Consider the following 25388-nt stretch of genomic DNA (forward strand, 5'->3'; position numbering starts at 1 on the left):
ATACACACTCACATCAACAACATTATCCCAGAAACAGGTAGGTTGAGAGCTTCAAGTTCCTTGGTGTCCACATCACCAATAAACTAACATGGTCCAAGCACACCAAGACAGTCGTGAAGAGGGCACGACAAAACCTATTCCCCCTCAGGAGACTGAAAAGATTTGGCATGGGTCCTTAGATCCTCAAAAGGTTCTATAGCTGCAACATCGAGAGCATCCTGACTGGTTGCATCACTGCCTGGTATGGCAACTGTTCGGCCTCCAACAGCAAGGCACTACAGAGGGTAGTGCGAACGGCCCAGTACATCACTAGGGCCAAGCTTCCTGCCATCCAGGATCTCTATACCAGGCGGTGTCAGAGGAAGGCCCTAAAAATTGTCAAAGACTCCAGCCACCCTAGTCATAGACTGTTCTCTCTGCTACCGCACGGCAAGCGGTACCGGAGTGCCAAGTCTAGATCCAAGAGGATTCTAAACAGCTTCTACCCCAGAGCCATAAGACTCCTGAACACCTAATCAAATGGCTACCCGGACTATTAGCATTTCCCCCCCCCCCCCCCTTTTACACCGCTGGTACTCTGTTGTTATCATCTATGCATAGTCACTTTAATAACTCTATCTACATGTACATATTACCTCAACTTACCGGTGCCCCCGCACATTGACTCTGTACCTGTACCCCCTCTGTATATAGTCTCACTATTGTTATTTTGCTGCTGCTCTTGAATTATTTGTTACTTTATTTCGTATTTTTTTTAAACTGCATTGTTGGTTAGGGGCTCGTAAGTAAGCATTTCACTGTAAGGTCTACACCTGTTGTTTCGGCGCATGTGACTAATACAATTTGATTTGATTTGAAATGTAAAGGGATGGAATAAGAATATGTAGATATTAATATATGGATGAGTGATGGCCGAGCGGCATAGACAAGATGCAATAGATGGTATAAAACACAGTATATACATATGAGATGAGTAATGTAAGATATGTAAACATTATTAAAGTGGCATTATTTAAAGTGACTAATGATACATTTATTGAAGTAGCCAATGATTTGAGTCTGTATGTAGGCAGCAGCCTCTCTGTGTTAGTGATGGCTGTTTAACAGTCTGATGGCCTTGAGACAGAAGCTGTTTTTCAGTCTCTCGGTCCCAGCTTTGATGCACCTGTACTGACCTCGCCTTCTGGATGGTAGCGGGGTGAACAGGCCGTGGCTCAGTTGGTTGTTGTCCTTCATGATTTTTTTGGCCTTCTTGTGAGATCGGGTGCTGTAGGTGTTCTGGAGGGCAGGTAGTTTGCTCCCGGTGATGCGTTGTGCAGACCGCATCACCCCCTGGAGAAGCTTGCGGTTGATGGCGGTGCAGTTGCCGTTTCAGGCGGTGATACAGCCTGACAGGATGCTCTCAATTGTGCATCTGTAAAAGTATGAGGGTTTTAGGTGACAAGACAAATTTCTTCAGCCTCCACTACTGTTTGTGTGGGTGGACCATTTCAGTTTGTCCGTGATGTGTACGCCCAGGAACTTTAAACTTTCCACCTTCTCCACTACTGTCCCGTCGATGTGGATAGGGGGGTGCTCCCTCTGCTGTTCTCTGAAGTCCACGATCATCTCCTTTGTTTTGTTGACTTAAGTGAGAGGTTGTTTTCCTGACACCACACTGAATGCCCTGTAGGCTCGTCGTTGTTCGTAATCAAGCCCACTACAGTTGTATCGTCTGCAAACTTGATGACTGAGTTTGAGGCGTGCATGGCCACGCAGTCATGGGTGAACAGGGAGTACAGGAGGGGGCTGAGCACACACCCTTGTGGGGCCCCAGTGTTGAGGATCAGCAAAGTGGAGATGCTGTTTCCTACCTTCACCACCTGGGGGCGGCCCGTCAGAAAGTCCAGGACCCAATTGCACAGGGTGGGGTTGAGACCCAGGCCTTAAGCTTAATGATGAGCTTGGAGGGTACTATGGTGTTGAATACTGAGCTGTAGTCAATGAAAAGCATTCTTACATAGGTATTCCTCTTGTCCAGATGGGATAGGGCAGTGTGCAGTGTGATGGCATTGGCATCATCTGTGGACCTGTTGGGGCGGTATGCAAACTGAAGTGGGTCTAGGGTGGCAGGTAAGGTGGAGGTGATATGATCCTTGATTAGTCTGTCAAACCACTTCATGATGACAGAAGTGAGTGATACAGGGCAATAGTCATTTAGTTCAGGTATCTTTACCTTCTTTGGTACAGGAACAATGGTGGCCATCTTGAAGCATGTGGGGACAGCAGACTGGGATAGAGAGTGATTGAATGTCTGTAAACACACCAGCCAGCTGGTCTGCGCATGCTCTGAGGACGCGGCTAGGGACGCCATCTGGGCCAGCAGCCTTGCGACGGTTAACAAGTTTCTTTTTGTAGTCCGTAATTGCCTGTAGACCCTGCCACATAGGTCTCGTATCTGAGCCTTTGAATTGCGACTCCACTTTGTCCCTATACCGACATTTCACTTGTTTGATTGCCTTGCGGAGAGAATATCTACACTGTTTATTTTTGGCCATATTCCCCGACATCTTTCCATGGTTGAATGCGGTGGTTCGCGCTTTCAGTTTTGCGCGAATGCCGCCATCTAGCCACGGTTTCTGGTTAGGGTAGGTTTTCATAGTCAGTCACAGTGGGTACAACATCTCCAAGGCACTTCCTTATAAACTCACTCACCGAGTCAGCGTATAAATCAATGTTATTCTCTGAGGCTTCCCGGAACATTTCCCAGTCCACGTGATCAAAACAATCTTGAAGCGTGGATTCTGATTGGTCAGACCAGTGTTGAATGGTTCTAGTTATGGGTACATCCTTTTTGAGTTTCTGCCTATGGGACGGTAGGGGCAAGATAGAGTTGTGGTCGGATTTGCCGAAGGGAGGGCCTTGTATGCATCGCGGAAGCTAGAGTAGCAGTGGTCCAGTGTATTGCCCGGGTGGGTGCTACAGTTAATGTGCTGGTAGAATATAGGTGGCCTTGTTCTCAAATTAACTTTGTTAAAATCCCCAGCTACACAATGAATGTAGCCTCAGGATATATGGTTTCCAGTTTACATAGAGTCCAGTGAAGTTCCTTGAGGGCCATCAAGGTACCTGCATGGGGGGATATACTGTTGTGGCCAACATTTTTGAGAATGACACAAATATAAATTTTCACAAAGTCTGCTCAGTTTGTATGATGGCCATTTGCATATACTCCAGAATGTTATGAAGAGTGATCAGATGAATTGCAATTAATTGCAAAGTACCTCTTTGCCATGCAAATGAACTGAACCCCCAAAAAACATTTCCACTGCATTTCAGCCCTGCCACAAAAGGACCAGCTGACATCATGTCAGTGATTCTCTCGTTAACACATGTGAGTGTTGACGAGGACAAGGCTGCAGATCACTCTGTCATGCTGATTAAGTTCGAATAACAAACTGGAAGCTTCAAAAGGAGTGTGGTGCTTGGAATCATTGTTCTTCCTCTGTCAAACATGGTTACCTGCAAGGAGACACGTGCCGTCATTATTGCTTTGCACAAAAAGGGCTTCACAAGCAAGGATATTGCTGCCAGTAAGATTGCACCTAAATCAACCATTTATCGGATCATCAAGAACTTCAAGGAGCGCGGTTCAATTGTTGTGAAGAAGGCTTCAGGGCGCCCAAGAAAGTCCAGCAAGCGCCAGGACCGTCTCCTAAAGTTGATTCAGCTGCAGGATCGGGGCACCACTAGTACAGAGCTTGCTCAGGAATGGCAGCAGGCAGGTGTGAGTGCATCTGCACGCACAGTGAGGCAAAGACTTTTGGAGGATGGCCTGGTGTCAAGAAGGGCAGCAAAGATGCCACTTATCTCCAGGAAAAACATCAGGGACAGACTGATATTCTGCAAAAGGTACAGGGATTGGACTGCTGAGGACTGGGGTAAAGTCATTTTCTCTGATGAATCCCCTTCCCGATTGTTTGGGGCATCCGGAAAAAAGCTTGTCCGGAGAAGACAAGGTGAGCGCTACCATCAGTCCTGTGTCATGCCAACAGTAAAGGATCCTGAGACCATTCATGTGTGGGGTTGCTTCTCAGCCAAGGGAGTGGGCTCACTCACAATTTTGCCTAAGAACACAGCCATTAATAAAGAATGGTACCAACACATCCTCCGAGAGCAATTTCTCCCACCCATCCAGGAACAGTTTGGTGACGAACAATGCCTTTTCCAGCACCTTGCCAAAAGGACAAACAAAAACCCACAAATTCTGACAAACTCCAAGCATTGATTACGCAAGAATGGGCTGACATCAGTCAGGATGTGGCCCAGAAGTTAATTGACAGCATGCCAGGGCATATTGCAGAGGTCTTGAAAAAGAAGGGTCAACACTGCAAATATTGACTCTCTGCATCAACTTCATGTAATTGTCAATAAAAGCCATTGACACTTATGAAATGCTTGTAATTATACTTCAGTATTCCATAGTAACATTTGACAAAAATATCTAGACAGTGAAGCAGCAAAATTTGTAGAAATTAATATTTGTGTCATTCTCAAAACCTTTGGCCACGACTGTACACGGCTGTGACTATAATCGAAGAGGATTCTCTTGGGAGATAATGTGGTCAGCATTAGATTGTAAGGAATTCTATGTCAGGTGAACAAAAGGACTTGAGTTCCTGTATGTTGTTATGATTACGCAATGAGTTGTTAATCATGAATCATACACCCCCGCCCTCCTCCTTACCAGAGAGATGTTTGTTTCTGTCGGAATGACGCATGAATCAACCCGGTGACTGTACCGAGTCCAACAACATATCCCGAGTGAGCCATGTTCCCGTGAAACAGAGAATGTTACAATCTCTGATGTTTCTCTGGAAGGCAACCCTTGCCCTAATTTGGTTCACCTTGTTGTCTAGAGACTGGACATTGACGAGTAATATGCTCAAAAGCGGTGGGTGGTGTGCACGCCTTCGAAGTCTGACCAGGAGGCCGCTGTCTACCTCTCCTGCGGCGACGTTGTTTTGTGTCGGCCTCTGGGATTAGATCCAATGTCCTGGGTGGTGGTCCGAACAAAGGGTCCGCTTTGGGAAAGTCGTATTCCTGGTCGTAATGTTGGTAAGTTGACGTCACACTTATATCCAATAGTTCTTCCCGGCTGTATGTAATAACACTTAACATATTCTGACTAACAGGAACTCATTAAAAAAAACATATTAAGTGTTGTATGTAGGCATTGTGTGTAGATTGGGGGTATTGTGTGTAGATTGATGAGGGAAAACAAAAATGTTATACATTTTAGAATAAGGCTGTAACATAACTAAATGAGGAAAAAGTCAAGGGGTCTGAATAGTTTCCGAATGCACTGGAAGAGGCACAAAGGCAAGACTTTAACTGTAGTAGGGGCTGAGAGGAGGACAAAGTCAGTGGCTTGAAGAACCATCTCTTTCTCTGTGATGGGAGACAATCCCTCTAATCTCGCTCCCATCTCCTCTTTGCCTCAGTTCCCACATGAAACCATGACGACGGTGCCATGCCCCCCCCCCCCCCCCCCCGATCAGGCTTTATGTAACGTGTGTGAGTCATAGACCACCTTCACAGACATACAGCTTAACCCGGCAACAGACCAGGGCCTTGTTCAAAAAAGTATAATGGTAGGAGTGCTAATCTAGGACCCTCCACCCCACCTCTTATTCAATATGACTTAAAAGGGAAAACTGATCCTAGATCCTACTATGTGAGTACAGGTCCTGGACTAATACGTCTGCTGCCCACTGGGGCCCACAACCTGACTGGCTGAGAGAGAAGAAAGGAGTGCTGGGCAGGCAGGAAGCCTCCATGATTCAGTATTCTAGAGAAAAGGGGGGGAAAGAGAAACACTGTATAGGGAGAAAAGAGGGAAGGACAACAGTAAACTAACATTCATAGGAGGAGATCAAGCTCAGGACTTGTGCTTACTCAGGAGGGTGTGTGTGCACTACCTGCATACTCCTGTCATACTCAGGACGTGTGCTTACTCATGAGGTGACACCCATCCAGATGAAATACCATATCTTGTAAAATACAACAAACCTACATTGATATGCCAGTTTTCTACTAAGCAACTGAAAACAAACTCTTCAGAATACATGGCTACCCCAGTTATGTGACTAGTAGTTCTGTACTTCTCAGGCTAGAGACAGGGCAGCTATGTCTTCTCACCGCATATGAAGCAGGTGGTCTTCAGGACCTCTTCCTTCTTCTGTTTCTCACTCCTCAGGTCGGCAAAGGTGTCGATGATGACTCCGAAGATAAGGTTGAGGACGATGATGATGACCATGAAGAAGAAGAGCAAGTCGTAGATCACCCTGGCCGCAAACAGAGGCTCCTACAAAGAGAGAAAGGGGGATTGGAGGGAGAAGAGTGGTTATAACACATTATAAAGCATTATAAACTCCAGGTAACAACATATACAGTACCGTACCACACTATAGCTATTATTGTTGGTACTTTGAGTAGAAAGTGACAAAGTGTGGGGTGTACAGACTAAACCAGAGATGACCAACAGATTTCTGGTCCAACCCACCACTAACAGCTCAGCCTATAAACTTAGTTAACCATTCAAATAAATGAAATCAATGTAAAGCAGTATTAGTTGATTTAGGTGTGTAAGTAGTAGACTGGACACACTCTGACCCTTCAGGATGGAGTTGCCCACCTGTGGATTAAACACATATAACATTTAAAACAATAACATACAGCACATGTAACACAAAGAAATAACACACAGAACATATAACACAATGACAATAAGGTCAGAATAAAGCCAAATGTTAGACAGTAAAAGTGGGGCCCGGCCTTATATCGTACTGGGCTGACATATGATGAAGTGACCTGGGTCAGAGAGATAGCATGGCCTGTTTATTTGGGTACACAACTGAAAACGTTACGCAATGATGGTGGAAATGACTGTCTCTTATTGGACAGGTCCAGGTAGTCCCTCCCTGTTCCTTCCATTTGGTGACTATATTGAACACGACCCTGGTTTTTACATAAAGGCAGAACAGGGGCCATTGGTTATGAGCAGGGGCTTAGCCTAATCGGCCCAGAATCATGTGTGTTGATTTGAAACATAAGAACACAGGTGCAAGCGGCCAGATGTCACACAGTTACGACCACAAGAAACAGTTACGCAAACAGGCTGAAATGTCGGGCACCGTACACAGGCTCTTCTCTCGTCAAGCACCTCTTTTTAACCGTAACAAGTATTTTACAGCTTTATGGGCAAAGATTAAAAAGTTTTGCACCGAAAACATTTTGCTCTCTGTACTCTTAGATTTAAGTGCTGCATTCGGCACGGTTGACCATGATGTCCTTCTGGACAGACTGGAGAAGTGGGTTGGCCTCTCCGGTCCAGTTCTAAATTGGTTTAGGACCTATTTAACCGGTCAAGAGTGTCACCCATGGTGAACATAACTCTGAGAAAATACATATCACGTGGCATTCCAAAGGTTTGATTTTGGGTCCGGTACTGTTCAGTTTATATACAGTATGCTACCCCTTGGGAGGGTTATCAGAACGCACAGCATTGGTTTTCACTGCTACGCAGACGATACGCAACTTTACATTTTTGTGTCACCAGAGGATTTTAGCTCCACGGATAAATTATTAGACTGCATTAGCGATTTATATACTTGGATGGCTCACAACTTCCTCCAGCTAAATCAAGACAAGACCAAGGTATTTATTGCTGGAGACAAAGCAGAGAGAGAATCTAGTCGCACATTTGAATTCACAAGCAATACAGATAAAAGAGCAGGTAAAAAAACCTAGGTGTTATTTTAGATTATGAACAAAATTTTGAATCACACATCAGGAATGTGACCAAAACAGCTTTTTACCACATTTGGAACATTGCCAAGGTGCGGCCGTTTCTCTCTCAGGCTGATACAGAGAGATTCATCCATGCTTTTATTACAAGCAGACTTGACTACTGTAATGGTCTCATGTCTGGTCTACACAAGAAAGCCATTGGTCAACTCCAAAACATCCAGAATGCTGCAGCACGGGTACTGACCAAGACCAGATGGAGAGCACACATTACACCGCTTTTAAGGTCTTTGCACTGGCTGCCTTCGAGTTTTACAATTCATTCTAAGATTATTCTATTGGTTTTTAAATCAATCCACGATTGTGCACCCCAATACATGTCAGACATGCTTTTAGGTTATGTATCCAGTAGCTCCCTCAGGTCCTCTGGCACTGGCCTTTTAACTATCTAAGACCAAGAGGTATGGAGAGGCAGCCTTTAGTTATTATGCCCCCTGCCAGAGAACCTGAGGGGGGGCGAACACTTTGGACATATTTAAAAGAGATTCTTTTTAGCTTTGCTTTTCCTTTTTAGTTCTTTAGTTTGTGTCATTCTTTAGTTTTTTATGTTATGTTTGTTGTGTAGTACATTTTTCTATTTTTATTTTCATCGTTTTTTATTAGTTTTTTCATGTAAAGCACATTGAGTTGCATTCCATGTCTGAAATGTGCTGTATAAATAAAGATTGATTTGTAAAACTTCTGAAAAGTTAGATTTAAAAGTTTCTGGTTAAAGTTATAATTTTTTTTAAGTAAAAAAAAGAAAATAACTGCCATTCATATCAAATATAGGCTGCAGGTCAAATGACCTTCTTAGGAGGTTCCCAGTTTGTGTACCGGTTTAAGACATGAGTAGACATTTCTCTATGAGGCTCTATGTCATCATCTGTGGTCTGATGGAGTTCAGAGGAAACCTACACTACATGACCAAAAGTATGTGGACACCTGCTCGTCGAACATCTCATTCCAAAATCATGGGCATTAATATGGAGTTGGTCCTGCCTTTGCTGCTATAACAACCTCTACTCTTCTGGGAAAGATGTTCACTAGATGATGGAACATTGGTGTGGGGACTCGCTTCCATTCAGCCACAAGAGCTTTAGTGAGGTCGGGCACTGATGTTTGACGATTAGGCCTGGCACGCAGTCGGCATTCCAATTTATCTCAAAGGTGTTCGATGGAGTTGAGGTCAGTCAAGTTCTTCCACACGGATCTCGACAAACCATTTCTGTATGGACCTCACATTGTGCACGGGGGCATTGTCATGCTGAAACAAGAAATGGCCTTCCTCAAACTGTTGCCACAAAGTTGGAAGCACAGAATCATCTAGAATGTCATTGTATGCTGTAGCGTTAAGATTTCCCTTTAAAAAATGTTTTTAATTTTACCTTTATTTAACTAGGCAAGTCAGTTAAGAACAAATTCTTATTTTCAATGACGGCCTAGGAACAATGGGTTAACTGCCTTGTTCAGGGGCAGAAAGACAGATTTTTACTTTGTCAGCTCGGAGATTCGAACTTGGAACCTTTCGGTTACAAGTCCAAGGCTCTAACCACTAGGCTACCTGCCGCCTCACTGGAACTATGGGGGCCTAGCCCGAACCATGAAAAACAGCCCCAGACCGTTATTCCTCCTCCACCAAACTTTAGTTGGCACTTTGCATTCGAGCAGGTAGCTTTCTCCTGGAATCCGCTAAACCCAGATTCGCCCGTCGAACTGCCAGATGGTGAAGCGTGATTCATCACTCCAGAGAACACGTTTCCACTGCTCCAGAGTCCAATTGTGGCGAGCTTAACGCCAATCCAGCCAACGCTTGGCATTGGGCATGGTGATCTTAGTCTTGTGTGCGGCTGCTCGGCCATAGACACCCGCTTCCAATGAACAGTTCTTGTGCTGACGTTGCTTCCAGAGGCAGTTTCGAACTCGGTAGTGAGTGATACAACCGAGGACAGACACGCTTCATCACTCGGCGCTCCCGTTCTGTGAGCTTGTATGGCCTACCACTTAGCGGCAGAGCCGTTGTCGCTCCTAGACGTTTACACTTCACAATAACAGCACTTACAGTTGACCGGGGCCAAAATTTGACGAACTGACTTGTTGGAAAGGTGGCATGCTATGACGGTGCCACATTGAAAGTCACTGAGCTCTTCAGTAAGGCCATTCTACTGACAATGTTTGTCCATGAAGATTGCATGGCTGTGTGCTCAATTTTATATACCTGTCAGCAACATGTGTAGCCGAAACAGACAAATCCACTAATTTGAAAGAGTGTCCACATACTCTTGTATATATAGTGTATTTCCAGACCACACCAAGTTCCACACAGGGAGGAGGCCAAACAGCTGGAATGATTCTGAGGAAAATATGTATTGCTATAAACATCAGCTCAACTCTACAGATGATACTGAACTCTATATTTTAACTGGGCCTGACTGGGTATGGAACTGTATTCAGAAAATCTCAAAGTATGTGTTTGTCTCGGATCAGGTCCTTCTTCTTCATGATTTAAAAAGCTGAACTGTTGCTAGATCAGCAGTCTTACGCTGAGACACTTTGTGAATAGGGGCTCTGTTCTCTCCAGAGTGTGCTGGGTGGGGGTCTGGTCTGTGTGTTTACCTCTTTGGAGGGCTTTCTCAGGACGTCTCCCACCCCCCCTCCACTCCTCAGGCCGTGGCTCAGCACAGTGACGATACACATGAGCAGAGAGTCACATGTACGCTCCTTGCCATCCTCCATGTCCTCCAACAAGTCTGAGGGACAGGTAGGAGGGTTAAGCACACACACACACACACACACACACACACACACACACACACACACACACACACACACTTTAAATAATTCATTTGAATCCACAAATCACATTACACAAAGGATACAAACATTTCAAACGTCTTGGTTACAATGACCAGTACGGAGAAAAAAAATTTAGGAAATGTATGCATTCGCTACTGTAAGTCGCTCTGGATAAGAGCGTCTGCTAAATGACTAAAATGTAAAAATGTACAATGACACTTAAGGAAACAAAAAGCCACTTCTCCACACAGCTAGGCTGCCGATAAAGGCAGAAACAGAGCAGTACCTCACCAGTTGCTTTGCTTTAGTCTTAGACAGGCCTGCAATCTGAAGGCCACGTACAGTAAGCCTACAGTGGAGTAAAAACGTATTTGATCCCCTGCTGATTTTGTACATTTGCCCACTGATAAAGAAAGGATCAGTCTATAATTTTAATGGTAGGTTTATTTGAACAGTGAGAGACAGAATAACAACAAAAAAATCCAGAAAAACGCATGTCAGAAATGTTATTGATTTGCATTTTAATGAGGGAAATAAGTATTTGACCCCCTCTCAATCAGAAAGATTTCTGGCTGCCAGGTGTATTTTATACAGGTAACGAGCTGAGATTAGTAGCACACTTAAAGGGAGTGCTCCTAACCGCAGCTTGTTACCTATAAAAAAAAGACACCTGTCCACAGAAGCAATCAATCAATCTGATTCCAAACTCTCCACCATGGCCAAGACCAAAGAGCTCTCCAAGGATGTCAGGGACAAGATTGTAGATCTACACAAGGCTGGAATGGGCTACAAGACCATCGCCAAGCAGCTTGGTGAGAAGGTGACAACATTTGGTGCGATTATTCGCAAATGGAAGAAACACAAAATAACTGTCAATATCCCTCGGCCTGGGGCTCCATGCAAGATCTCACCTCGTGGGGTTGCAATGATCATGAGAACGGTGAGGAATCAGCCCAGAACTACACGGGAGGATCTTGTCAATGATCTCAAGGCAGCTGGGATCATAGTCACCAAGAAAACAATTGTTAACACACTACGCCATGAAGGACTGAAATCCTGCAGCACCCGCAAGGTCCCCCTGCTCAAGAAAACATATACATGCCCGTCTGAAGTTTGCCAATGAACATCTGAATGACTCAGAGGACAACTGGTGAAAGTGTTGTGGTCAGATGAGACCAAAATGGAGCTCTTTGGCATCAACTCAACTCGCCGTGTTTGGAGGAGGAGGAATGCTGCCTATGACCCCAAAAACACCATCTCCACCGTCAAACATGGAGGTGGAAACATTATGCTTTGGGGGTGTTTTTCTGCTAAGGGGACAGGACAACTTCACCGCATCAAAGGGACGATGGACGGGGCCATGTACCTTCAAATCTTGGGTGAGAACATCCTTCCCTTGCCAGGGCATTGAAAATGGGTCGTGGATGGGTATTCCAGCATGACAATGACCCAAAACACACGGCCAAGGCAACAAAGGAGTGGCTCAAGAAGAAGCACATTAAGGTCCTGGAGTGGCCTAGCCAGTCTCCAGACCTTAATCCCATAGAAAATCTGTGGAGGGAGCTGAAGGTTCGAGTTGCCAAACGTCAGCCTCAACCTTAATGACTTGGAGAAGATCTGCAAAGAGGAGTGGGACAAAATCCCTCCTGAGATGTGTGCAAACCTGGTGGCCAATTACAAGAAACGTCTGACCTCTGTGATTGCCAACAAGGGTTTTGCCACCAAGTACTAAGTCATGTTTTGCAGAGGGGTCAAATACTTATTTCCCTCATTAAAATGCAAATCATTTTATAACATTTTTGACATGTGTTTTTCAGGATTTTTTTGTTGTTATTCTGTCTCTCACTGTTCAAATAAACCTACCATTAAAATTATAGACTGATCATTTCTTTGTAAGTGGGCAAACGTACAAAATCAGCAGGGGATGAAATACTTTTTTCCCCCACTGTATGTACGTGGACAAGAATGCCAAATATCAGTGCAACCAACTTGCACATATATCCAAGGCTATCCAAAACATGATACGAGGGGCTGGTATTTAAGAAACTTGTCAGTAAAGCCTGCTTCCTATAACAATCAAATGAGAAACCCACTTCCAAAATGAAAACCTACCCCACAACGGCAATATCTGGCAGATTTGGTACACAAGAAAACACATCAACTTCCTTTTACACAGGAATGTTTATGGATGCATGCTTTCCCACCTCACTGGTTATCAGGTGAATGAGGCGGTCATGTCTAGTATGTAAATGTACAACAGTCTCTATTACATTTGACTCAGTGTGTAACATTCAAAACAGGTCATGGTTTGCCGGGCAGGTACCAGTCCTAGATTATATTTTGTTGGTAGAACCTGCAACCTAGCCTTAACAATAAAGGTGAGAATGTCCTTGCCAATGGCAGCATTGTGACACATGGAATGATAGACAGAATGGTCAGCACGTTTCCCCTGCAGCCTCAGGCCAGTCTAGTGCTGCAGTAGCTTTGCCTGGTTCCCCATCCACATCACTCCTGCCAACTGACGTTTCTTCTTCACGATGAGTCTGGATTTGCACCCCTCCCCTATGATTTCTAGAATGAACACATTCTGACCGTTCTGATTGGTCCCAGAAACCAATGGGTTGGGCCAGAGCCAGCCTACATGATGACGCTATCAACTTTGATACTCTGATTGGATCGTCTCTAACAAATCTAACCTATCGTTAATGAATTTGTTTTGTACAACGCCTTTCATTTTGAAGTCAAACGGATGGCAGTTTCAGACTGAATGTATGTAGCGAGAACAGCGGAATTAAATTCAAGGTGAGCATCAGGCAAGCCGTAGCTGCCTTTGCCTGATACCGAGGACTGTTGTTCTCGATGCAGGATATTATGTTTCATCATGGGTGACAAGCCTCCATGACAACACAGGAGTCCGCCAAAACTGCATCAAAGCCAATCATTGGTTTAGTTTGACACACACACGCACACGTCCACACAGCCTTGATAATGATCACATGCCAATAAGAAATGTTTTTGGTTGACAAACTTTTGCAGGCGGCCATAGATTATTATTATTATTGTATAGTTTGCTGGAGTATTGTACTGTACTGTACCATCCAGTTGAAGCTCTGCGGTGCAGTTGTTCTCTCCACTCTCAGACCGACATATCCCATCGGACACCAGCTTATTGGGCATACTGACCCCGTTCTCTACAAGAGACATCAGGTTAGTTAGCAACATGTGCTAATTACAACTGGAAGAACAACACCTCCACATAACAATATTGTATTGTGTTCCCTGTACTATATATTACAGCAGTCCGGGGTGTGAGGAACGTTGGTTATTGTGTGACTCAGTAAGCCGTGAAAAAATGATTTCCTCTCAACAGATCATTAACATCTAGCCTGGCCCAAGTGCTGTTTTACCAACTCCGTTGGAGTTGAGGAATTGGCAAGATGGCAAAAACAGATCTGGGACCAGCCTAATAAATATCCCTGGTCTCCATTGAATTAACGGGCATCCCAATTCTCATCAATTATGCCATATTGAGTTCCCTCACAGCAGTAAAGCAGGAAGTAATACTTCTATGGTCTCCTACTCGTCCTCACCCAGAGTGGTGTTGGGGATGCGGTCCACCTCCAGGATGAAGTCATCCTTGAAGAAGATGTACCCCACGATGGAGAACAGGTAGACCAGGATGAGGGCCAGCACTGCTGTCAGCACGATGGAACGACCATTACGGGTCACACTCTTTATCACGTTCAGTAGAGTCTCCTCCCTGTACACCAGGTCAAAGAGCTGCACGAGAGACAACACAGAGTTATAGCTAGACCTGATGTAGAAACAGAACGAAAGACAGAAAAGGATTTTCTTGGATTTTCTTGTTTTTTCTGTTTGGAAAGATTACTTTTTTCTGACCTTTAAAGAGGTATTTTTGTCTAGTTTGGAAATAGAAGGTTTGTGTGTGTGGGGGGGGGGGGGGGATTGATATATTTGTCCAAAAATAGAATCATTTGGATAATTAATTTCCTCTTTTTACATGGCTCCTTTCATAGCTGTTCTATTTTCCTAAACAGATTTCCAGTCCCTTTCTCTACGACACCTATAACTTTACATAACAGCAGTATCCTGTCATTCACGAGGAAATCTTCTGCTGCTCTGCATTTGCATTGGCAGCCGCTGGGCCTTGTAGTTAGACACCGAACAGAAAACATCCAGACTCTGGCACATGCAGTACGCCTGACACATTATAAAACATCAGCAAGCATCACTCCACACCCAAACTCCCCAACAACAATAACATAACACAACCTGAGCCAGTTCCTGTTTGTTAAAAGCCCCTGTCCTTAAATACTCTGTGTGTGTGTTAGTCTGTGTGTGTCTCTGTGTCTGTATGTGTCTGTCTGAATGGGTCTCTCTGTGTGTGTGTGTGTGTATCTGTCTCTCTGTGTGTGTGTGTGTGTCTGTATCTGTCTCTCTGTGTGTGTGTGTGTGTCTGTATCTGTCTCTCTGTGTGTGTGTGTCTGTATCTGTCTCTCTGTGTGTGTGTGTCTGTATCTGTCTCTCTGTGTGTGTGTGTCTGTATCTGTCTCTCTGTGTGTGTGTGTCTGTATCTGTCTCTCTGTGTGTGTGTGTCTGTATCTGTCTCTCTGTGTGTGTGTGTCTGTATCTGTCTCTCTGTGTGTGTGTGTCTCTCTCTGTGTGTGTGTGTGTCTGTATCTGTCTCTCTCTGTGTGTGTGTGTGTCTGTATCTGTCTCTCTCTGTGTGTGTGTGTGTGTCTGTATCTGTCTCTCTCTGTGTGTGTGTGTGTGTCTGTATCTGTCTCTCTCTGTGTGTGTGTGTGTCTGTATCTGTCTCTCTCTGTGTGTGTGTGTGTCTGTATCTGTCTCTCTGTGTGTGTGTCTGTATCTGTCTCTCTGTGTGTGTGCGTCTGTATCTGTCTCTCTCTGTGTGTGTGTGTCTGTATCTGTCTCTCTGTGTGTGTGCGTCTGTATCTGTCTCTCTGTGTGTGTGCGTCTGTATCTGTCTCTCTGTGTGTGTGCGTCTATCTGTCTCTCTGTGTGTGTCTGTATCTGTCTCTCTGTGTGTGTGTGTGTGTCTGTATCTGTCTCTCTGTGTGTGTGTGTCTGTATCTGTCTCTGTGTGTGTGTGTGTCTGTATCTGTCTCTCTGTCTCTCTGTCTGTGTGTGTATCTGTCTGTCTGTCTGCCTGTCTGTGTGTGTCTGTTTGTCTGTGTGTGTGTGTGTCTGTATCTGTCTCTCTGTCTCTCTGTCTGTGTGTGTATCTGTCTGTCTGTCTGTCTGTCTGTGTCTGTTTGTCTGTGTGTGTGTCTGTATCTGTCTCTCTGTCTGTGTATCTGTCTCTCTGTCTGTGTATCTGTCTGTCTGTCTGTGTATCTGTCTGTCTGTCTATCTGCCTGCCTGTCTGTGTGTCTGTTTGTGTGTGTCTGTTTGTGTGTGTCTGTTTGTGTGTGTCTGTTTGTGTGTGTCTGTTTGTGTGTGTCTGTTTGTGTGTGTGTGTGTGTGGCTGCCTTAAATATGTCCTGAGACTGTGCTCAGAGCCACACCCAAGGCTTTTGACCCAGAGCGTTTGGCCATTGAGGTTTCTACCAACATTAGCTTATACTGCTAGACAATTTCCTATTAAGTATGACTGTGTGCTCACCAGCAGCCATATATATTAATATACAGAATATATATGTAAATATACCAGTAGGCTGTAGAAGAAGACATGAACAAAGACCCCCAGGCTACAGATGATGAGGTACATAAGATGGTAAAGGAACTCAACGTCCAGGATCATGGCCTTGTAGCCTCGCGTGAACGTCCCTTTGTTCCCCACAAAACTCATCAAGAAGATGATCTTATTACAGACCTGCAGGGATAGGAGACATTCATATTTATTAGCATTATTATTTTATCTAACCTTTATTTAACCAGGAAGTCCCATTGAGGTCAGAAGACCTCTTTCACAAGGGAGACCTGACCAATAATGGAATGTGAGGTAACGCTTAACTTAAAGTATCCAGCCATAATGCTGTATAACTTGTTAAAGACAGAACAAGGCTAATTCGTGCTTATAACAAGGCCTATATGTTGTCTTTCTATGCATCAAATGTGAATATTTTCATAGGACATGCACTACATGATATTCCATGATGACCATCAGACACAATGTGATCCTACAGGACAAGCATTTCATGGACTAGCAGTGGATTGTTCGTAGCAGTATAGTAGGAGTTGTAGTAGTTCTGGGGTTCAGTAGATGGAAGTGGGATCGCTATCTATCCCCCAGCCACAGGGAGGGAGGGGAGACCGAGGGAGGAGAGGAATGCAAAAGGGCCAGTTGAGGACATAGGGGGAGTGGGCAGCGGGCCGTGTATAAGGGGTAGTTCCAGGGAATTTTGGGCAGCTGCAAGGGTGGTGTCAGCCTCCAGCGTCTAGTGACGCATTTCACAGCCGACCGACCACACACTCAGGCCGTGCCAGGCCAGCCAGGGAGTCGGGCCAGGGGGTTACGCCATAGGTAGAATGGGCACTGGAGTGGGTATGGGCTGGGGTGTGAGGGAGGTCTACATGGGGCCAGGGTGTGTGAGTGAATGTGGTGTGAGGGGGGCATGAGGAGAGAGGGGCCTTGCTAAGGACTAGCAAGGCCATCTGGATTGACATTGGAGAACATGGAAATTAAGATTTAGTGTCGGACCACAATATAGTCAAACACACACGTTTCCCAAAGAAGACGTACGTTAAAGGCTCCAAGCAAGAAGAGGGTGGGCTCCAGGCCCACAGAGAAGATGAGGCGGAGGATGGTGGCAATGATGAGGGTGCGCACCCCAAGGTGCTGGGGCATGGCCACCACGATAGCCAACGATGCCAACATACCCAACCAGAGCAGGGCAGACAGCTGGGGCTCCAGGGTACCTAGGGAGGATACACACCATGTCAGCCTGCACACCCCACCATGTCAGCCTACACACCCCACCATGTCAGCCTGCACACCCCACCATGTCAGCCTGCACACCCCACCATGTCAGCCTGCACACCCCACCATGTCAGCCTGCACACCCCACCATGTCAGCCTACACACCCCACCATGTCAGCCTGCACACCCCACCATGTCAGCCTGCACACCCCACCATGTCAGCCTGCACACCCCACCATGTCAGCCTGCACACCCCACCATGTCAGCCTGCACACCCCACCATGTCAGCCTGCACACCCCACCATGTCAGCCTGCACACCCCACTTCCACATAAGAATAATGCAATAAATTACACAACTTGCTTCTGTAACCGTCCCCAGTCACTAAACCAGGGACTTACTGCAGGCAGGCATGTGCTGGGGGGGGGGGGGGGGGCAGGAAGAAATAGGAGGCGGGGGGGGGGGGGGGGGTAGAACTAGGGAAGAAACAAAGAGACAGAGAAAGCGAGAGAGAGACAGAGACAGAGAGGAGGACAGTAATCCCCCCTCATGTCTGGTCCCTGTAGAGGTCACATGACAGGTGACACTTACATAACTACTGCCATCTTTAAAAATACTCTGCTGAAAGATTCATGAGGAATGGACTGACTGTCTGGGGTCTGCATGCACTGCTGGAGGCGTGTTGGGGGGCGGAGGGAGAAATACAGGCATGGTGTGAAAGTAGTGTATGTGTGAGAAGAGCTTAATGTATAGTGTCTGCAGGCGAGTGTACTGTATGTGTCGTGTCAGGCTAGGTGTGTGGGGTCCTGAGTGACATAAGCTCCTACTCGTCAACAGGCAGGCAGCGGCACACACTGATCTAGTTTGAGCACTCTTATCTCATTTCTATCCCTCATTCCAGAGCGGGGGGGTGGTAGGAGATGGAGGCCCTTAGTAATAAAGCAATAAACAGAATTGCTGAACCAGGCCAAAGGTATGTGGGGCCTCACGTGATCATCTCACCCCCTTCACACAGCTCTACTGTACCGAAGGGCGGGAAACACACACACACACACACACACACACACACACACACACAGGTAATGAAGTTAGCATATGGCAATATTGTATATGTATAGTGTCAATCCCTCACATTGAAATACTCATTGCTAATACTATTATTGTCCTGTGTTTACACAGATACAATTTCCCCCCATACAAAATTGTACAATACATTTAACTTGAGTGTGAGTACCATTTGTGATGCATAATTAAGGAAATAATGTGTTATCTAAATAAGCCTCTATAACCAGAACTGTGTAGAACACAGTGTAATATAAACACATCAGTCCATTGTCAATTATTTTAACAAAATGCTCCACAGTTATTGTGTACTCATAATGTTCCATAATGCAAAAGTAGAGGAACACCTATAAAACGCACAAAAGAGAGAAAAATATTGCAGCCATCCAGTTGCACTGAGATACATGTAGAAGTCTATATGTGATACAGTGCAACTGGGCCGGATCATATCACAAAGACTTGAGCCGTCCTCTGTTCTTCCTGTTTTCAGCCCTCAGTGTTGTGTGTGCGACTCACGCAACCATCCTCTGACCCGATGTTCTACACCAGCACTTCAAAGGGATATACAAACATGCTTGATGGCTCTGAAGGGAACAGAGCAGGGGCCGGAGCGCCCACATAAACAGACCATGGCATCAACACACATGAAAGAATCCAGAATGGAAACAGCAAAGAAAACAGAAATCTCTTAAAACTCCTTTGTATACAGGGAAGAGTATTGATATGATGTCCCTAGTGACCAGGTACATGTAGACAACGGTTTTCTTAAACCAATACCACCTGCATTGACAGAATGAATGAATACCACAATCAGATTGAAAAGGACATAGCTACAGCTTGAACCCACGTTCTAACTTTGAAAGTCAATGAAATACCCTGATGTCCAGGGTTAGCTTTGACTGTGGCTTGACAATCAAGGGGTCAAGGATTTGGGAGGGGTCAAGGCTTTGGGAGGGGTTAAAGGTGAAAGCTTGACGGTTGCTGACATGTGACTGACCTTCACGCAACCCCTCCAGGGGGTAGAAGAAGGCCACCAGCAGGTTCATGAGGACGGCAAGGTTGAAGGAGATGTTACTCCAGAATGACATGTTCCTGGAACACCAATACAACACAGGCTGGGCTAGAGGAGAGAGGGAGGGAAGGGGTAGGGAGAGGGGGGAGAGAGAGCGAGAGAAAGAGAACAACATTTTTAAAAGAGAATGGGAAATAAACTTGACATTACACATTTTACCAATAACAGCAAATCTATTGGACATTTCCTTATTTGGTATGATACTTCACAGCAGGCTCAGTATATCCTGCAGTACTCATAGCTGGAGGGCAGTGGTGTGTGAAGCTGTGTGATACAGAGTATCAGTGCCTCATACTGTAAGTGTGCAATGTCTTTATGTATTTTTATTAGAAGTTTAAGCTGGGAGGAAAGAACCACAAAGGCAGCGGGAGTTGAATGTCTCTGCTGTTCATGTTGGTTTAGGACTAGACACCCATGAGGAACGCGACCTTTAGACATCTCACTGTAACCTTTCCTCTACTGAAGCTGGCTGTCTTCTCCCCTCCCCACAGCTGACAGCCAATCTGGCATGCTGGCACTGTTTATAGACGCTATTCTGTGTGGCTTTTTAGATTGGTTTTATTGGAAAATAGAAAATAGACAAGGGACTTTTTCTCTTTCTGTCTGACAGTGACAGAGAAGTGTGTGGGCATGTGTCTCTGTGGATGCACAATGGGTGTGTGCGCGTGCGTGTGTAGTGTGTGCGACTGTAAATGTGTGTGTCTGTGTGTGCTGTGCTCTCAGTTGTGATTCATACTGTTTCACGGCTCAGATGTAGTGGAAAGCCCCTACAGCCCACTGACAGACTGACAATGGAAAGAAGAGGTGTAATAGTGAAACACTAACCTCTGCCAAAACACACAGAGTTAGGATGATACTGGCTCTATTAACACTAGCCCTGCGACAGCAACATTAAAACCCTTCCTCAGCTCCTCTGGGTCACGTCATTAGATCACTAGGAAGTTTTGGCATAACACACAACTTTTATATTTTTTATTAAGACTGCATCAAGTTAATGCAGTAACATTTTAGAGGAAGTAGATGAATATCAATTAGTAAAACCCTCCTGAGAGGCCATTTTGAAGAGCTACTGTAGCTACCTCGTAGTTTCTTCTGCCAGTTCATCTCATTGAAGAGGTTCTCAGCGCTGAGGAAGAAGTCGTTGATCTTGCTGCCCTGCTCGTCCCTCTCTGTGGTGTAATACACCCTCAGTTTGGACTCACAGGTCAGGAACTCACAGATGTTGGGCACAGGGAACACTATCTCCTCCATGGTGCGGTCATGACGCACGATCTGAGAGGAACACACACACAGGAACACACTCAGTCAATTTCAACACCATAGGAATAGTGTGTACCAGCAGCTTAGGCCCCAGGTTGGGGAGCACGAGTGTGCCTGGACAGTGTAATTTAGCCCCAGGCTTGGAGCATTCCATTAGGCCTCAGATTTAGAAAAACTGAAATCTCTCTACGGCAGTGTTTCCCAATCCTGGTCCTGGGGATCCAAAGGGGTACACATTTAGGTTTTTATAATAACACATACATATAACAACACACATCGATCTATCTACAGTTGAAGTCGGAAGTTTACATACACTTAGGTTGGAGTCATTAAAACTTGTTTTTCAACCACTCCACAAATTTCTTGTTAAATTAACAAACAACAGTTTTGGTAAGTCGGTTAGGACATCTACTTTGTGCATGACACAAGTCATTTTTCCAACAATTGTTTACAGACAGATTATTTCACTTATAATTCACTGTATCACAATTCCAGTGGGTCAGAAGTTCACATACACTAAGTTGACTGTGCCCTTAAACAGCTTGGGAAAACTCCAGAAAATGATGGCATGGCTTTAGAAGCTTCTGATAGGCTAATTGATATCATGAGTCAATTGGAGATGTACCTGTGGATGTATTTCAAGGCCTACCATCAAACTCAGTGCCTCTTTGCTTGATATCATGGGAAAATCAAAAGAAATCCGCAAAAGACACCAGGAACAAAATTGTAGACCTCCACAAGTCTGGTTCATCCTTTACAGCAATTTACAAACGCCTGAATGTACCACGTTCATCTGTACAAACAATAGTACGCAAGTATAAACACCATGGGACCACGCAGCCGTCATACCGCTCAGGAAGGAGACGCGTTCTGCCTCCTAGAAATGAACGTAATTTGGTGCAAAAAGTGCAAATCAATCCCAGAACAACAGCAAAGGACCTTGTGAAGATGCTGGAGGAAACGGGTACAAAAGTATTTATTTCCACAGTAAAACAAGTCCTATATCAACATAACCTGAAAGTCCGCTCAGCAAGGAAGAATCCACTGCTCCAAAACCACCAGACTATGGTTTGCAACTGCACATGGGGACAAAGACCATACTTTTTGGAGAAATGTTCTCTGGTCTGATGAACAAAAATAGAACTGTTTGACCATAATGACCATCGTTATGTTTGGAGGAAAAAGGGGGAGGCTTGCAAGCCGAAGAACACCATCCCAACCATGAAGCACGGGGGTGGCAGCATCATGTTGTGGGTGTGCTTTGCTGCAGGAGGTACTGGTGCACTTCACAAAATAGATGGCATCATGAGGATGGAAAATTATGTGGATATATTGAAGCAATATCTCAAGACATCAGTCAGGAAGTTAAAGCTTGGTCGCAAATGGGTCTTCCAAATGGACAATGACCCAAAGCATACTTCCAAAGTTGTGGCAAAATGGCTTAAGGACAACAAAGTCAAGGTATTGGAGTGGCCATTACAAAGCCCTGACCTCAATCCCATAGAACATTTCTGGGCAGAACTGAAAAAAACGTGTGTGAGCAAGGAGGCCTACAAACCTGACTCAGTTACACCAGCTCTGTCAGGAGGAATGGGCCAAAATTCACCAAACTTACTGTGGGAAGCTTGTAGAAGGCTACCCGAAACGTTTGACCCAAGTTAAACAATTTAAAGGCAATGCTACCAAATACTAATTGAGTGTATGTAAACTTCTAACCCACTGGGAATGTGATGAAAGAAATAAAAGCTGAAATAAATCATTCTCTCCACTATTATTCTGACATTTCACATTCTTAAAATAGTGGCGATCCTAACTGACCTAAGACAGGGATTTTTACTAGGATTAAATGTCAGGAATTGTGAAAAACTGAGTTTAAATGTATTTGGCTGAGGTGTACGTAAACTTCCGACTTCAAACGGTATATACATACATACTGTACATACACAAACACACATTTCTGATGCACAAAACAATTTAGGCAACAGGGATCTTGATCCAAGAGGGGATTGAATGTCTCTGCTGTAACCAAAAAGCTTGATCTTGACATCTAGCCTCTCAGCTAGCAAGTTAGCCAACCAAATGCATAGCTTGAGCCCTAAACAGGAAATAATTTATGACACATCTTAGATTTCGTATAGTTATACTTAACTGGGGGTGCGTGGTGTTACACGCACTCCCGTGAGGCTGGTATTGAAAATCGGAAACGTTAAGGAAAATCATACTATTGGTATTTTGAAATACCCCGGTATACAGTATATTGCCCAAGCCTAATGTGCACCCCTTTTGGTCCCCAGGACCAGGATTGGGGAACACTGCTCTACTGCAAAAGGACACATTTGTGTCAATGACAGTTAAAGACATCCAGTTAGTAAACTGAGTGAGTGTATGTGTGTGATGTCACTGACCTCTATCTGAGCAGTGTGTTTGGCGTAGAACTCCAGAGCCTCGTCTCCCTCTCCGTTGGTCCCGCCTGGCTTCAGCATCACCTGCAGCTCCTTGTTGTGGCGCGCCAACTACAGGGTTCAAAGGTCAAATAAGGGGTGAAAAAAAAACTTGTGAGGAGTATGGCAGGTAAGACAGGAGACTGCATCTGACTCTGCTGAGAGTACTTGTATACCTCAAATGGTTGTATCCAATGGTTGGTTATCCAACAAAAACATGTGTATCGAAATGTGTCATTGGGGTCAACTAGGCCCTGAACACTACCTGGTGGGCCAGGATGTAGATGTTGTGGCCTACGTTCCTGGGGGATGCAGCATCATGCTCCTCTTCCTCCCCACTATCGTCCTCCTCTTCGGGATCCTCAAACTCCACCTCTCCCTGCAGGTAGGCCTTCTTGATCACCTCCACCTGAGGATCACACCACCCACAGAACCACTACCTGCTTTATACCTGACCAGAAACACTGACTTTCTCAGGAGGATAGCACTACACTGAACAAAAATATCAATGCAACTTGTAAGATTTTACTGTGTTACAGTTCATATAAGGAAATCGGTGAATTTAAATATATTTATTAGGCCCTAATCCATGGATTTCACATGACTGGGAATACAGATATGCATCTGTTGGACACAGATACCTTAAAAAAAGCATAGGGGCTTGGATCAGAAATCCAGTCAGTATCTGGTGTGACCTCCATTTGCCTCATGCAGCATGACATCTCCTTTTGCATAGAGTTGATCAGGCTTTTGATTGTGGCCTGTGCTTTTTGTCCCAATCCACTTCAATGGCTGTTCGAAGTTTCTGGATATTGGTGATATTGTCATACAAGTCAATCCAGAGCATCCCAAACATGCTCAATGGGTGACATGTCTGGTGAGTATGCAGGCCATGGAAGAACTGGGACATTTTCAGCTTCCAGGAATTGTGTACAGATCCTTCCAACATGGGGCCGTGAATTATCACGCTGAAACGGATGAATGGCAAAACAATGGGCCTTGGGATCCAGACACGGTATCTCTGTGCATTGCCATCGATAAAATGTAATTGTGTTCGTTGTCCGTAGCTTTTGCCTGCCAATACCATAACCCCACCGCCCTTATTGGGCACTCTGTACACAATGTTGACATCAGCAAACCGCTTGCCCACATGACACCATACACGCGGTCTACCATCTGCCTGGTACAGTTGAAACCGGGATTCAACCGTGAAGAGCACACATCTCCAACGTCCCAGTGGTCATCGAAGGTGAGCAATTGCCCACTGAAGTGGGTTATGACGCCAAACTGCAGTCAGGTCAAGACCCTTGTGAGGACGACGAGCACACAGATGAGACGGTTTCTGACAGTTTGTGCAGAACTTCCTCGGTTGTGTAAACCCACAGTTTAATCAGCTGTCCGGGTGGCTGGTCTCAGACGATCCGGAGGTGAAGAAGCCAGATGTCCTGGGCTGGTGGGGTTACATGGTCTGCGGTTGTGATGACGGTTGGACGTACCGTCAAATTCTCTAAAACGACAGAGGTGGCTTATGGTAACATTAAATTATCTGGCAACAGCTCTGGTGGATATTCCTGCAGTTAGCATTCCATTTGCACACTCCCTCAAAACTTGAGACATCTGTGGCATTGTGTTGTGTGACAAAACTGCACATTGTAAAGTGACCTTTAATTGTCCCCACTACAAAGTGAACCTGTGTAATGACCATGCTGTTTAATCTTGATATGCCACACATGTCAGGTGGATGGATAATCTTGGCAAAGAAGAAATGCTCACTAGGAGGGATGTAAACAAATTGTGTATGGAAAATATATGGGATTTTTTATTATTATTTTACCCCCCTTTTCTCCCCAATTTCGATCTTGTCTCATTGCTGCAACTCCCCAATGGGCTCAGGAGGCAAAGGTCAACTTATGCGTCCCCGGAAGTCAGCTGCACCAATGTGTCTGAGGAAACGCAGTTCAGCTGACAACCAAATTCAGTTTGCATGTGTCCGGCCCGCCACAAGGAGTCACTAGAGCGTGATGTAG

General features: G+C 45.1%; 1 protein-coding gene across 3 annotated transcripts in view; it reads right to left on the reverse strand.

Annotated features, from left to right (window-relative positions):
- The window catches only part of LOC106583165 (inositol 1,4,5-trisphosphate-gated calcium channel ITPR1), a 178362-nt gene that overhangs the window by 13552 nt on the left and 139422 nt on the right, over window positions 1-25388 (reverse strand). For all 3 annotated transcript variants that reach the window (XM_045705740.2, XM_045705739.2, XM_045705741.2), the window contains 10 exons: window positions 23627-23770; window positions 23326-23433; window positions 20740-20932; window positions 19586-19708; window positions 17351-17526; window positions 16316-16480; window positions 14214-14403; window positions 13719-13814; window positions 10444-10577; window positions 6181-6346 (listed from right to left, as the gene is read on the reverse strand). In XM_045705740.2, coding sequence (XP_045561696.2) covers window positions 6181-6346; window positions 10444-10577; window positions 13719-13814; window positions 14214-14403; window positions 16316-16480; window positions 17351-17526; window positions 19586-19708; window positions 20740-20932; window positions 23326-23433; window positions 23627-23770 — 1495 coding nt within the window. The remainder of the gene's footprint in view (window positions 1-6180; window positions 6347-10443; window positions 10578-13718; window positions 13815-14213; window positions 14404-16315; window positions 16481-17350; window positions 17527-19585; window positions 19709-20739; window positions 20933-23325; window positions 23434-23626; window positions 23771-25388) is intronic.

Source organism: Salmo salar, chromosome 22 (genome assembly GCF_965601325.2).
Source record: "Salmo salar chromosome 22, fSalSal1, whole genome shotgun sequence".
Lineage (NCBI taxonomy): Eukaryota > Metazoa > Chordata > Actinopteri > Salmoniformes > Salmonidae > Salmo > Salmo salar.